The sequence below is a fragment of the Rhodotorula paludigena genome (assembly GCF_050403205.1).
Source record: "Rhodotorula paludigena JCM10292 DNA, Rt_paludigena_JCM10292v1_ctg16, whole genome shotgun sequence".
Classification (NCBI taxonomy): domain Eukaryota; kingdom Fungi; phylum Basidiomycota; class Microbotryomycetes; order Sporidiobolales; family Sporidiobolaceae; genus Rhodotorula; species Rhodotorula paludigena.
In genome coordinates, this window is record NW_027481442.1 from 206,052 (window position 1) to 218,816 (window position 12,765).

The window sequence follows — 12,765 nt, forward strand, 5'->3', positions numbered from 1 at the left end:
GCGCTGGCATGTGACAGCTCAAAGACAGGAGGGCTCGCTCTCGGGGTGCGTAGCCGGCCAAGTGGGATGCGAAACCTGGGATCGTCTTGCATTGCGAGACGGATGCGAATCTAACAACATTGCGCTGCTTCAGCACAGACTTGCACTACTTCACTCAAAGCCTCCCCACTCTTCCTCCTCCGGCGGCGCCGTCGGGTGGCCGCGCAGGATCTGCTCGAACATGGCGACGTCAGCCGGGAGCCTCGAAGCAGAGCGCTCGAGGGAATCAGCGTACCTTCTCGATGTTTTGGTTGCGGAGCGACGAGTCTGCAAAGAGTGCGCGCACGAGCGAGACGATCTCTTGCGGCGCGAAGTCGACGAGATGCCCATGCTCGAAGAGGAACATGATGTCGGCCTGTTGACGCAGACGATCAGCACGGCGTCGCAAGTTCGAGGGGCGAGAGAGAGACGACCGACCATGGAAGCCTCGAGCAGTTCGGAGAGGAAGTTGAACTTCCACCAGGTCGGCACCTCACGCCCGACGGTTGTCTGCAGGACAGACGGAGTGAGCGTGCGCCATGACGGTAAGCCCAGCCAGGGAGACACACCTCGCTACCGTCGAAGAGCGACTCGAGCTCGTGGAGCATCTTGCAGAGCTTGTTGAGGCGGATCGACTCTTCCTCCGAGATGTCGGCCTGAGCCTCGATCTCGTCGAGAACGCGCAGGAGGACCTCGTTGACGAGGCCGCCGATCGACGTGTAAAGTGCGGTGGGAGTCATGACAGGCTGCAGTGGGGGTGCGTCAGCTTGAGTAAGCGGGAAGAGCATACAGCCGCGGGCGCACCTTCCAGACGAGCGCGAGACGCTGGAGCGTGTGCGTCACCTGCTGCAAGGCGCGTTCACACGCGGAGTAGCGGTTGTCGTCCGAGGTGCGCATGAACCCGTTGGCCTCGTCGAGGCTTTCCATGAGCGCCGCTCGCTGGATGGCCTGTCGGTGAGGAGCGAGGGTCAGCCAGCCCGCTGAGCGGTGAATGCGGCATCAGAACGCACTATCTGCTTCTGCCTCGTGTCCCGACCGAGCTGCCGCGTCGACTGAATCGCAAGCTCGACTTCGTCCGCCTGGTCCTTGGCGACCTGAAGCTCCTTGTCCTCTGTCGCAGTCCGCCAGACGCGCTCGACCTCGCGACCGATCCACTCGGCATCGTTGGCAAACTGCATACCAATCGCGGGCACGCTGGCGAGGAGTCGCGAGTTGTGCACGGCCGCCGTCGCGCGATAGAGCGACAGGAGCGAGATGAAGGTCTGAAGAAGGGGAGCGGCGGCGGCGGAGAATTCGGGGTGCTTGAAGCTGCGGATTTTATCTCGAGTCAGCGGAGCGGCACTGGAGGCGGAGAGACCAAACATACGAAGGTGAAGCGACCTGGAGTGCTTCGAGCAGGATCTCCTCGGCGATCGTGACGATTTCGCGCGACCGCTTTGACACCATCATCTGCTCGCGACGGGCCGGAGGCGGGCTCGATTTGGCGGGAGCCTCTTCTGCGGCAGACTCGTCCGATCCGGTCTTGACTTCCGCGGCGACGGGTGGCGCGGACGACTGCTCTTCCTCCTTGTCCGCCTCCCACGCCCACTCATCGCGCGAGATGGTACGAGAGTGGTCTGGACCGGGGGAGGGAGACGGAGGCTGCGCGACGGGCGTTGAGATGGCTGTCGTGGAGTGAGGAGCGTCCGCCGCGGGCGGGACCGCGCGCGTCGCGGCAGGTACTGGCGCAGGTGCAGGGGGCAGAGCAGGGGCAGGTGTTGAAGCTTGCGGTGAGTCGAGTGAAGGCGCAGGCGACAACGTCGGGGCTTCGAAAGCGGGTACAGGTGCAGTGGCCGACGTAGATGAAGCTTTGCCTGCGGGACCTGCGTCGGCATCGGCACCGGCGTCGACCTCCGCATCGGCGTCCCAACCCCATTTGCCCTCCTCGTCCGCAGGCGAGGGCTCTGCACCTGCACTGGCCCGTCTCGAGACAGACGGAGACTCCTCGGTGCGAACATCGGCGCGCGCGGGCTTGAATGCATGCTGGTGGGGCGGAGCCTGCGCGGCGGGGAAGTCGTCCGCACTCGCCACGGCGGGATGATCGGCGAGCTGGCTGACGGGAACCTCTCCAGGCGATCGCGACGCGACATCCTCGACGGCTGGCTCGCCCAACGGCTCGTCGAGGCCGAGGTCGTGCTCAGCCTTTGCCGCCTGCGAACCTTCGAAAGCGGATTCGACGACGCCCGTTGAGTTCGTCGAAGGCTGCTGATCCTGTTCGATGCCGCTGGAGTCGGTGACCGCAGGAAGCGTCTTGTCATTGTCCGCTCGCGCAGGCGATGACGGGTGCGGCTCCACGGGCTCGAGGTCCCAGGGATCGTCGAACCCTTCGTCAAGCGCGGCGTCGTGCTGCTGCTCGACGGGAGCATCGGATGGGAGAGCCGAAGGAGGGGGAGAGACGGTATGCAGCTGCGGCTGGGCGAGCTCGGCAGCCAGCGGCTCACCGTCCGTCGGCAACGCGGGAAGGATGGGACGTTCTGCCTCGTGCTGCACCGTCGAATCATCGTCCGTGGGCGGAGCTGCTTGCTCAACGTCGAGGGGTGGCTCATCGTGCAAAGCCTCGGCGCCTTCCTGGTCATCGAGATTCCAGCCGTGCTCGTCGTTCACGACAATTGACGACGGCGGCGGGGAAAGCGTGGGATCCTGCGGCTGAGCGAGCTCGGTAGGAGGTTCCGCAACTTCGACGGATTCCGCCACGCCGCGCTCGTCCTCATGCTGAACAGCAGACTCGCCCGGAACGGGGATCGCGCCCTGCTCGTGGTCCGGTGCGCGGTCGTCCTGCAGCAGCTCGGCCCCGCCCTCGTTGTCATGCCAGCCCCACGCAGCTTCTGCCGCGCTGTCGTCGCCTGCGGGAACCATGTCGGGCGGCGGCGAGAATGTACGCTGCTGCGGATGCGCGTCCTGAGCGGCGAGAAGCAGGCCCGGCACTGCGATGGCGTCGTCGACGATAGGGCGCACCTCCTCGTGCTGGACGCTTGACTCGTCGTGCGTGTCGGGACGCTCGGCTTCGTGCTGCACGACCGAATCGGCCACTTCCTCCGACGCTGGATCCGCTGCGCCAAGCACCTCGGCGCCTTCCGCCTCGCCGTCGAAGCCCCACGCGTCCGAGTGCTCAACGACCTCTGGCGAAGACATGGCACCTTCCCGGGAGACGACAACGCCGGAGCCCTCGTCGGAAGGCTCGCCGGACGAAGGCTGCGCCGCGGCGTGTGACTCGGCGGACGCGCGATCTTCGGCGCGCGTTGCGAGACCTTCGAGCTCCTCGTCGTCCTCGAAGTCGTTCTTCTTCTGCGTGTCCGGCGGCAAGCTGCTGATTGGCTCGTCACCAGGCTCCTCAAACGGCTCCCACTCCTGCTTGGGGACAGGCGTTTGGGGCTGCGCCGGCGTGAAGTCCTCGAAGTCGTCAAAGTCGCTGGCAACCGGTTGCGGGTCGAGCAGGGTCGTCGCGGCCGGGAGATCCTTGTCGAGCGCTTCAGCCTTCTGCGCCTCGCCCGAGAAGCTTTCGGCGGTCGCGAGCGGCGGCGCAGGCGTATCCGGGTCGTGGTCTTCGCCGCCAAGTCCCCAAGCGTCGACGGCCTGATCGCTGCTGAAGAGCTGGGCCGCGTCGTCGATCTGCTCGGCCGCAACGTCCTGCAGACTCGCTTCGGTAGAAGGAGTCTCAACGTGCGCCTCGCGAGAGTCGCTATGCGGGAGAGGCTGAGCGGCGAGCGGGAGGCCGGGGTCCGACACATCGGGGACGTCAGGGAACTCCTGCTCGATCTCCTGCGCCGGCTACGCCAGTTAGTTATCGGTGCTTCGGGTACTTGTGGCGTGGGAGAGGTACCTGGGCTGGCAGATTGAGGGCCGATGGCTCAGCTTGGTCGATGGCGACTGACCGACGTCGCTCCTTGGCTGGACCGTTAGGCTTGCCGGCAGTGAGCGCGGCGGGCTCCGCTTCCAAAGCGTGCTCCGTGTCGGGCGGAGACGACGGGTGGTCGAGCGGGAAGGCCGACAGCTCGAGCTGCCAGAGAGTACTGGTGAGTCCGTATCGAGAAGGTGGTCAAGAGCAAAACACACGTCTTCCTGAGGATCCGCTGCGGGTTCTGGCGCGGCAGTCGGCGGCTGCTCATCGATCCGTTGAGGTTCTTCCTGCTCATCGACCGCGAATGGACGCGCATCGGGAGGCGCGGCGTGGCCCTCGACTGGCGAGAAGGTCGGCTCCTCGAGGTCCCAGCCGTCGTCCTCCGGGCCCGTTGCGGCGGATTCGACGGCCGACTCGTTGATCTGCGGCGTGGTCGCCTCCCCGGCGAATGCACCTTCCTGCGTTGGTGCTGCCTCCTCGCCGACGAGGTCGTCGGCGAGTGCCGGTAAGGGCGGCGAAGCCGTCACGGTCGCGTTCTGCTGCACCGCCTTCTCGTCCTCGAGCAGGTCGCCCGGCTCTTCAGGCACGACCGAGACCTGGAAGCCAGCTTCTCCGGCCTCGTCTTCAGCATCGGCGTCTTGGCCAAAGCCCCAGTCGTCGGCAGCAGCCTCGGGTTCAGGCGCGGCTCCGAGTTTAGGCGACGGCGCGACTTCGGGTTCGGGCGGCGGCGCTCCCGGAAGGTCAGGGAGAGGCTGAGGCGAGGCAGGGACAGGCTCGGTCGAAGCCGCGGCGTCGGCAGCGGGAGCAGGTGGCGGTGTCGGTGGTCGGTGCGCGTCGGCTGTTGGCACAGGTGAGGGTGGAGCAGCGGGTTCGTCCTCGTCTCCGAAGCCCCAAGCATCGTCACCCGCTTCCTCTTCGGGTACGTCGGCACCAAGATCGAGAGATGGCAGGGAAGGCGGCGCAAGGCTGGGCGAGAAGGCGTACGAGGGCGGGCGTGAGCGTGAGCCGGACGATGAGGTGACGGAAGTGACCGAGGCCGACGGAGCGTGCGAAGCCGCGTGTGGTGGTGTCGCAAATGTCGGAGCGCTCGACGGTGCAGGAGGAGGGGCAGCGGGAGCAGGCCTGGCTGCCGCAGCGGCCGGCGCCGGCGATGGCGGAGTAGGCGGAGCAGCATCGTCCTCGCCGAAGCCCCAGCCGTCATCGTCGCCGTCGCCGCCAGCGTCGTCGCCGAAGCCCCAGTCATCCGCGCTGCGGTTGCCGTCGTCGTCGTTCATCTCGCCGAGGTCGGCACCGCCTCGGATCCGCAGGACTGGGCGGAACTCGTCCTCGTCCTCGTCTTCGTCGACCTCTTCTTCGTCGTCCGAAAAGGCAAGCCCCCCGCCCCCACGCATGCGCATCGCCGGCTGCTCGTAGCCGTACGAGTACTGCGCCTGCTGCGCGTCGTAGGCGGGAGCGTAACGGTCCTGCAGTTCCTCGACCTCTTCCTGCGTGCCGTACCCGCCGTATTGGCCGTACTGCTGTGGCTGGTACTGCTGCGGTTGATACTGCTGCGGTTGATGCTGCTGGGGCTGGTACGCGTACTGCTGCTGGCCGTAGGACGACCCAGCGGCCTGCCCGTAGGGTCCGCCCGCGTGTGCGGGCGTATAGTTTGCGTTCTGCGAGATTGGCGACGGGTTCGAGGACGACCGCTGCGTTGGTGGGTCGGCCTTGAAGAAGGTCGACGGACTCGCCTTCGCTGCGCCGCCTCCACCGAACAGATCGGCAAAGAGGGGGTCGTTTGCCGGGATGTAGGTGCCGCCAGGCGTCATGGCTTGAGTGGCGGCGGGCGGATTCGCGAGCGGAACATACGGGTTCACCGCGGAAGGCGGAGGCGAGACGAAGCGCTGTTGAATGTGGTTGAGGATCGGGCCGTCTTGGCGGGAGGACGGGCGGCCGGGCAGTGATCGAGTGAGGCCAGTCGACGACGAGCGTGCCGGTACGAGGGGCGGCGTGTAGGGCTGCGGCGAGACTGCGACACTCCGAGTCTGCGTCGGAACGTAGGCTGCCTGCTGCAGCTCAAACGACGATGGAGGCGGCGAGACCACGTTTGTCGGCGTCGAGGCGTCCGCGGCATGGTGCTGAGCGGGGTTTGCAGCAGCCGGCGTGTCCATGCTGGGCACGTAGATCTGCCGCTTCTTCGCCGCGCCGCGCGTACGTGCGGCTGCTGTTGCCGACGAAGAGGCGGGAGGCGGGGGAGGTACGCCACCGAAAGCGCGAGGAGGCGGAGGAACCCCGGCGAGATTCGAGGCGGCCTCGGATGTAGGCGGCGCAGGTGTCGACTCTTGCGGATAGTAGTTGACTGCAGGCGAATAGTAGTCGTGCGATTCCTGTGAAGATCACGTGTTAGCATCGCACAGTTCTAGCGCTGCAAGGAAGCCGGAACGTACCGACGCAGCGGGCTCTTCCGCGTGAGACGTCTGCGGAGCGCCAGGCTCCTCGGACGAGGGGGCGTACGGGTCATAGGACTCATCCAATGGCGCGTAGGGGTCGTAGGGACTGCGCGACTCGTGCGCCGGAGCGTACGGGTCATGCGAGTCGTGAGCCGGACCGTACTGGTCATGCGAGTCGACAGCGGTCGAAGGAGCATACGGATCGTGCGAAACCGCATATGGATCGTACGACTGCTGCGCGTGTCCCTCAGATACGGACGCAGGCTGACCCATCGGCGCGTAGGGATCGTGCGCAGCCGTTTGCGGTTCCTCCTGCGCGACGACGGGGCTCTGCGACTGGTTGTTCGACGGCCCTGCCTCGTACGCAGGTTGGGGCGCCGCGTACGGGTCGAAGTTCTGCTCCTCGGTCGCGTAGAAGTCGTGCTCATCGGCGTACGGGTCAAACTGCTCGTCAGTGGGCGCATAAGGGTCGTACGCCTGCTCGCCTTCGGCGCGCGAGCCGTACTGCAGCTCGACGGGCGCATACGGGTCGTGCTGTGGTTCGGCGGGCGCGTACGGGTCGTGCGGCTGCTCCGCCTCTGCGCGCGCGGTCTCCGGCGCGAAGTCCTGCGCCTGCTCTTCCGGCGCGTACGGGTCGTACTGCTGCTCGGGCGGCGAAGACGACGGGTGCTGGTGGTCGTCAGCGGGTGGAGCATACGGGTCCAAGTCGCCCTGCTCCGGGTCGTACGGTTCGCTTTCGCCGTGCTGAGCGGGGGAGACGTCTGTCGCAGAATCGTGCGGGGCGTACGGATCTGCCGCTGCCGACTCAGGGTCATACGCCTCGCCTGCGCCCTGCTCATCGACGGTGTACGGCTCGGCGTCGCCCTGCTCGGGGTCGTACGCCGCCTCGACCGGCGCATACGGTTCTTCAGGCGCATCGTGCTGATGCGGCTCGTACTGCTGCGGCTCGTAATGTTGCTGCTGGTGGTCGTGCTGCTGCGGCTCGTACTGCTGCGGCTCGTACTGTTGCTGCTGCTGGTGATCGTGCTGCTCGTACTGCTGCGCGTCGTTCGCCTGCTCGTACGGCTCATACGGCTGCGAATCATGCGACTGATACGGCGAGTGCGGTGCATAGGGGTCGGAGTCGTCTTGAGCAGACGCAGGCGGAGCGTAGGAATCGCGCGAGTGGCTGTTAACAACAGCAGTGTGAGCGCCCTGCAACACCTCGATGTCGGCGCATACGTACAAGTTGTGCGACTGTTGCGAGGTGTGGTGCGAGGGGGCATAGGGGTCCTGCGACGCGTCCTCCGAGGGCGCGGCGAGTTCCTGCGGCTCGTCGTAGCTGCGCTCTTCAGCCGGCGCGTCCGGCTCGGAGGACGCCGAGGGAGCGGACGGATCGTGCGCCTCGCTCGCAGCAGCCGGTGCATACGGGTCATGCGCGTCGCTTGGAGCAGACGGCGCAGACGCTTCGTGCGCTTCGTCACGCACCGGCGGCGCGTAAGGGTCGTGCGCCTCCTCCTGGGGCGAGGGTTCGTACGAGTCGTGTGAGTCGTCTGTCGCAAACGGCGCATGAGGGTCGTGCGATTCCGCCGTCGCAGGCGGTGCGTACGGGTCGTGCGCCGCGTCCTGAGGCGAGGGAGCATACGCGTCGCGCGCGCTCGAAGCCTTCTGAGGCGCGTACGGGTCGCGCTCGTCCGCAGCAGCAGGAGGCGGCGGTGCGTACGGGTCGCTCGGCGGCTCTTGCGTGTGCTGCTCATCCGTGTACTGCTCCTCGTCGACCTCGTGCAGCACGTACGGGTTCTCGTGCGCCTGAACGTCCCCGTCGTCCTCCTGCTTGATGTGCGGCGGCTCGTCGTCGAACGAGAGGCCGAGGCTCGGCGAGTGCGAGGATGCGGCGGGCGCGGGATCGGGGACGGGGTCGGCGTCGGACGGCGGCGCCAGCTCGGGCTCGACGCTCTCCTCCTTGATCGCGCGGGGCTTGACGTCCTCCTCCTCCTCCTCCTGCGGCGAGTTTTGCGCCGCCTCAGGCTCGTGCGCGGGCGGCAAGACGTCCTCGCCCTCCTCCTCCTTGATCAGCACGCGCCCCTCTCCCCGCTCCTCCTCCGGGCTGTCCTCCCTCCCCCTCTCCTCCTCGACCCCCGCCCTGTAAACATGCACCCCCTCCAACACCTCCACTCCCCTCTCGCGCGCGACGTCCGCCGTGCTCCCAATCTCGCCCGCAGGGACCCGCGACGGGTCCTCGAGCGGCGCAAAGACATCGGTCGTCTGCGCCGCGGCGCTCGGGACCGCGATCGAGGCCGGGTCGAGCGCTTGCGGCGAATGCGCGGGCGCGGCGGAGGGAACGGGGGCGGGGTCGGCGGGGACGGTCGGCGCGGAGGAAGAAGAAGGCGGCGAAGGGAGAGGCGCATCGTTGCCCTGGAAGAGCGGCGGCGGGCTCGGGCTGCGCGGCTCGAGCGGCGCCGCGATCCGCGCCGCGCCGAGCTTGCCACGCTTGCCTCCCTTTGCGGGCGGCGGCGCGGGCGCGGGCGCGGTGGCGGCGGGCTCCTCAACCGGTGCAGGAACAGGTGCGGGCGCGGGAGGCGGCGGAGGCGGCGGCGAGCGCGGTCGAGGCGCTTTCGGCGCCGTCGCCTCCTCCATCGTCATTTCGCGCTTTGCGCCGCGCGGGACCGTCTGGAGGACGAGTTCGCGCGTGAATCGCTCCGTCTCCCTGTCGGTGCGGGGCGTCCCCGCTCCCTCTCCCTCTCCCGCGCGGAGGTCGTCGCCCATCCCGAGTCCGAGCAAGAGGCCGAGCATCTCGTCCTCCTCGCGCACCTCGACCTCGACGTGCTCGCCCTCGCCCCAGTCCCACGCCTTGACGGCCGCGCGCACGCGCGCGAGCGCCTGGTCGCCGACGGTGCGGGCCCAGTGGAGCGGGACGCGGGCGGCCCAACTGCGCACGACGCGCTGCTCCTCGACCTCGCGGTGCTGGTGCTGGTGCTGGTGCGAGGCCGAGAGCGCGGCGGGGAGGAACGCAAAGAGGTGGTGCTGCGCGAGGAAGGACGCCTCGAATTCGCTCGCGGACGAGAGCAGCGTCTGGTACCACGCGAGCGAGGCCGTCGACGAGGGGAGGCTCGGCGCGAGGTGCGACGAGATGAGGTACGACTGTAGCGACGGCGTGAGGTGCGCTGTGAGCGTCGCGGCGTGCTTGGACGGCTGGTCGCGCGTGCCGGCGCGCGGGAAGAGGGACGAGTGCGCGGTGAAGAAGGCGAGGAAGGACGAGAGTGCGGCGACCGTGTCCTGCTCGTCGGCACCTTCACCGGCGGGCGCGAGCGAGACGACATGCGTCGAGCCCTGCTCCTGCGCCTCGCGCAGCTTGAAGGCGAGTCGCGGCTTGGTTGCAGAAGCAACCGCCTCGTCTGGGTGTTCGGCCTGCGGGTCGCGCAGCTTCCCATTGGCTTCGAGGAACGGCGCGACAAAGTGGCGCAGAACCTGCTTGGCGAGGCGCGCAAGGAACGGCTCGACCTGGTCCTTGCGGCCCGTGATGCTCGCGAGCTCCTCGAGCGCCGAGATGAGCTCGTCGACGGCGAGGAGCGGGCCGTCTGGTGCGGCAGCGATGCGCTCGCGGAGGGTGAGCGTCGCCGTGTGCTCGTGGGACGCGCTCGCATAGTCGAGCTCGAAGCAGCCCTCGAGGGCGCTCTGGAGTGCAGCCTCGAGGCGCGACTCTTCTTCGCCGGCCCAGCGCACGAGGACCTTCCAGACTTCGGTCTGCTCAATCCACTCCTCGGCGCCCTCTTCGACGGCGGCCGTCACGCTGCGGAGCGCTTCGACAGCCGAAGTGAGGTTGCCGGCAGTCGTTGCCGAAGCGAGTGTCGCGGTGGTCGCGTGAAACGTGAGGAGCGCCGAGAGGAGCGCGACAGAGGCGGTCGAGAGAAGGTGCGAGGCGGCGAGGGACTGCTGTTCCTCGAGGTGGGCGACCAGGGGCGGCAAGAATGCATCCTGAAGACCGTGTTCTCGTCAGTCTACGCGCCGGAGAAGGAGGTGGAAGGGGAGGGAGGGGACGAACGGGGCCGTCGACGACCTGCTCGAGCGCCTTGAGCTCGTTCTCCTCGTCCTCGAGCTCGCGGATGAGGTCGTCGCCGTGCTTGAGCTGTCCGGCGAGGTCGTCCCAGTTGTCCTTGAGCAGCGCGAGGGTGCGGTCCTGGGAGAGTCGCGAGAAGCATCGTCACGTCGAGGGCAACGCAGGGTCAGTTGGGGGGCCCTAGTCGGGTCGAGTGTGGGTCCGGTAAGGGGCTCACATTGGTTTGTGTGATTTCGTCGTCTAGGCGGGCGTGCAGTGCGGCTGCGGGCCCGTGGGGAGGTGCACCGGGCGGGGGCAGGGCCACCGCGGTCGAGAGCTGCGCTGCGCCGATGTCGGCGAGGAAGCGGTCGAGGGTGGGCATGGCCCCGGTGCGCCTGTGCGCGTCCCTGGCGCTGCCAAGCAGGACGAGGACCGGGAGTGGGTCGCTGCTGTGAGGTGGAAGTCGCGAGGACGAGGACAGGGTGCTCGAGTGCAGGCGCGGATGAAGGGGGCCGTGCAGGTCCAGTCGAGCTCTGCTGTGCTGTGCGCTCGTCCAGTCCGCGTCTGCAGGCGAGCAGGCGACGGGAGCGGGCTGGTCGTCGTCCCCACTTGCACCTCGACGCTCCCTCTGCTCCGCCCACCCACTGCTGCTCGCTGGAGTGCACTAGGGACACCGTGATAGAGCTCTCTCCACCTGCGAATTGCTTTCTTTGCTTGCGACGCCGACGCTCTTCCTCTCGTCGCGCCTGCTCCTCATCTGAGTCGCTGTCGTCTCTGCCTCGCCTGCTCCTTCCGCGCTGGTAGGCATACGCCGCCGCGCAAGCGCAGATACGCATTACAGTACGATGTCGAGAAGCGCGAGGACTCTGGCTCGCTGCGAGGGATCAAGCCTGTTGCTCTGCTCTGCTGTGAATGGCGCTCAGGGGATTTGGGCCGTGAGGATGCTCAGGAAGTATGGAATTGGGCTCGCGTTGACTGTGCCGAAGGAGTGGAGAAGGGCGAGAGGCCGTGTGAGGGCTTCCAGGGGCCGTGCGGTGTGCGCCGTGCTTCGATGGATCGCGGACGACAAGCCTGGCTCTCTCGTTCTCCCTTCTTGACTTCCGTCGAGTTTCCGCTGCTCCAGTCCACAGTAGAAGCTGCTCCGACTTGTGTTGCTCGGCTAGCCGCGTCTACGTCGATCCGCTCTGAGGCCAGTCATCCGCACACGCATCGAGCAGCTTCTGCACCGCGAGCGCCGCGCCCTTCGCATGTTCGCCCAGGTCGACGCCCTCCTTGCCCTTTCCGTCCGGCCCGGAGTCAAACACCTCGACGCTGAGCACGCCGCGCCACCCAGTCTGCAGCACCGCCTTGGTCACCTGCTCGACGGGGAGGTACCCGCCCTCGTACGGCAGCGGGCGGTAGTCGTGGCTCCACCTCCCGCGCGGGCGCAGCCCGTCGATCGTGCGGTCCTCGAGCGGCGGGTCGACGCGGTACGCGTCCGACAGCTGCAGGAACCCGATCTTCTCGGGCGGGACCACGCGGCTCAGCTCGGCGAGCGACGCCGCGAACCGCTCTTCGCGCTCGGCGTCGGACGGAGCGTCGACGAGCCCGTTGGTGCGCGTCGGGTCGGCCCACTCGGACCCGGCCGTCTGGAACGTGTCGAGGTTGAGCGAGATGTTGGCGCGGTCGACGTCGCGCACAATCTCCCACGCGAGCTTCCACGTCGCTGCGTGCGTGGACCCTGTGGGGAGCTCCACGCGTGAGCATTGCGTTGCGGCGGGAAGGTCAAGCGGGAAAAAGACGTACAGCACCAGTTCTCGTACGAGAGGCTGAAACCCTCCTTGGCAAGGCGGTCGCACAGCTCGCGCAGGTCGCTGATGACGACGTTGCGGTCCCAGTCGATCGTCTCGACGTCACTCGACCCGACCTGCGGACGAGGATAGTCAGCCGCCGCTCAAAAGGGAGAAAATGTCGCAAAACGACGAGAGAACGTACCTGCAGCGTCGTCGTCCCTACAGCCTTCATGATCCGGATCCATCCCTCGACGCGCTCCCACACCTCCTGACGCTCCTTGCTCCCCTCGGGCCAGCCCTCAAACTGGCCAAACGGCTGCAGGATAAACACCCTGAGCGCGCGCTCGTCGCACAGCCGCCGCACGCCCTCTGCGCCGCGCACGAGGTCGTCCCAGTCGGAGGCGCCGACGTTGCGCGAGAGCGAGGAGGAGGCGTAGGCCTGCAGGTCGGGAAAGGAGAGCTCGATGTGCGAGAAGCCGGCAGAGGCGAGGTGAGAGAGACGGGTGGGGAGGTCGTCGGTGGGCTGGCCGAGCGAGCACGAGGCGTAGCAAAGGACGACTTGCGAGAGCGACTCGCGTGTGATTGTCTCGTCGGGCATGGCGACGGAGCTTGAGGAGCGAAGGCGGAGGTCGAGCCGAAGTGGGGAAAGTCGAC

At 67.5% G+C, this 12,765-nt stretch overlaps 2 protein-coding genes across 2 annotated transcripts; both read right to left on the reverse strand.

Moving 5' to 3' along the window:
• Nucleotides 1-150: 150 nt before the first annotated feature.
• On the reverse strand, nucleotides 151-10,721 carry JCM10292_003304 (uncharacterized protein; the record flags this gene model as incomplete). The annotated part of the gene is made up of 13 exons (XM_076648517.1): nucleotides 151-210; nucleotides 275-394; nucleotides 457-528; nucleotides 588-764; nucleotides 823-966; nucleotides 1,029-1,326; nucleotides 1,385-3,816; nucleotides 3,878-4,054; nucleotides 4,111-6,261; nucleotides 6,322-7,492; nucleotides 7,550-10,278; nucleotides 10,346-10,480; nucleotides 10,578-10,721. 13 exons carry the CDS (start codon nucleotides 10,719-10,721, stop codon nucleotides 151-153), a joined length of 9,810 nt encoding a protein of 3,269 aa, XP_076505957.1.
• A 787-nt stretch (nucleotides 10,722-11,508) lies between these two features.
• On the reverse strand, nucleotides 11,509-12,709 carry JCM10292_003305 (sugar phosphate isomerase/epimerase family protein; the record flags this gene model as incomplete). Its single annotated transcript, XM_076648518.1, has 3 exons — nucleotides 11,509-12,059; nucleotides 12,125-12,245; nucleotides 12,314-12,709. The coding sequence occupies 3 exons, from the start codon at nucleotides 12,707-12,709 to the stop codon at nucleotides 11,509-11,511; spliced, it is 1,068 nt and encodes a 355-aa protein (XP_076505958.1).
• Between the last annotated feature and the right edge of the window lie 56 nt (nucleotides 12,710-12,765).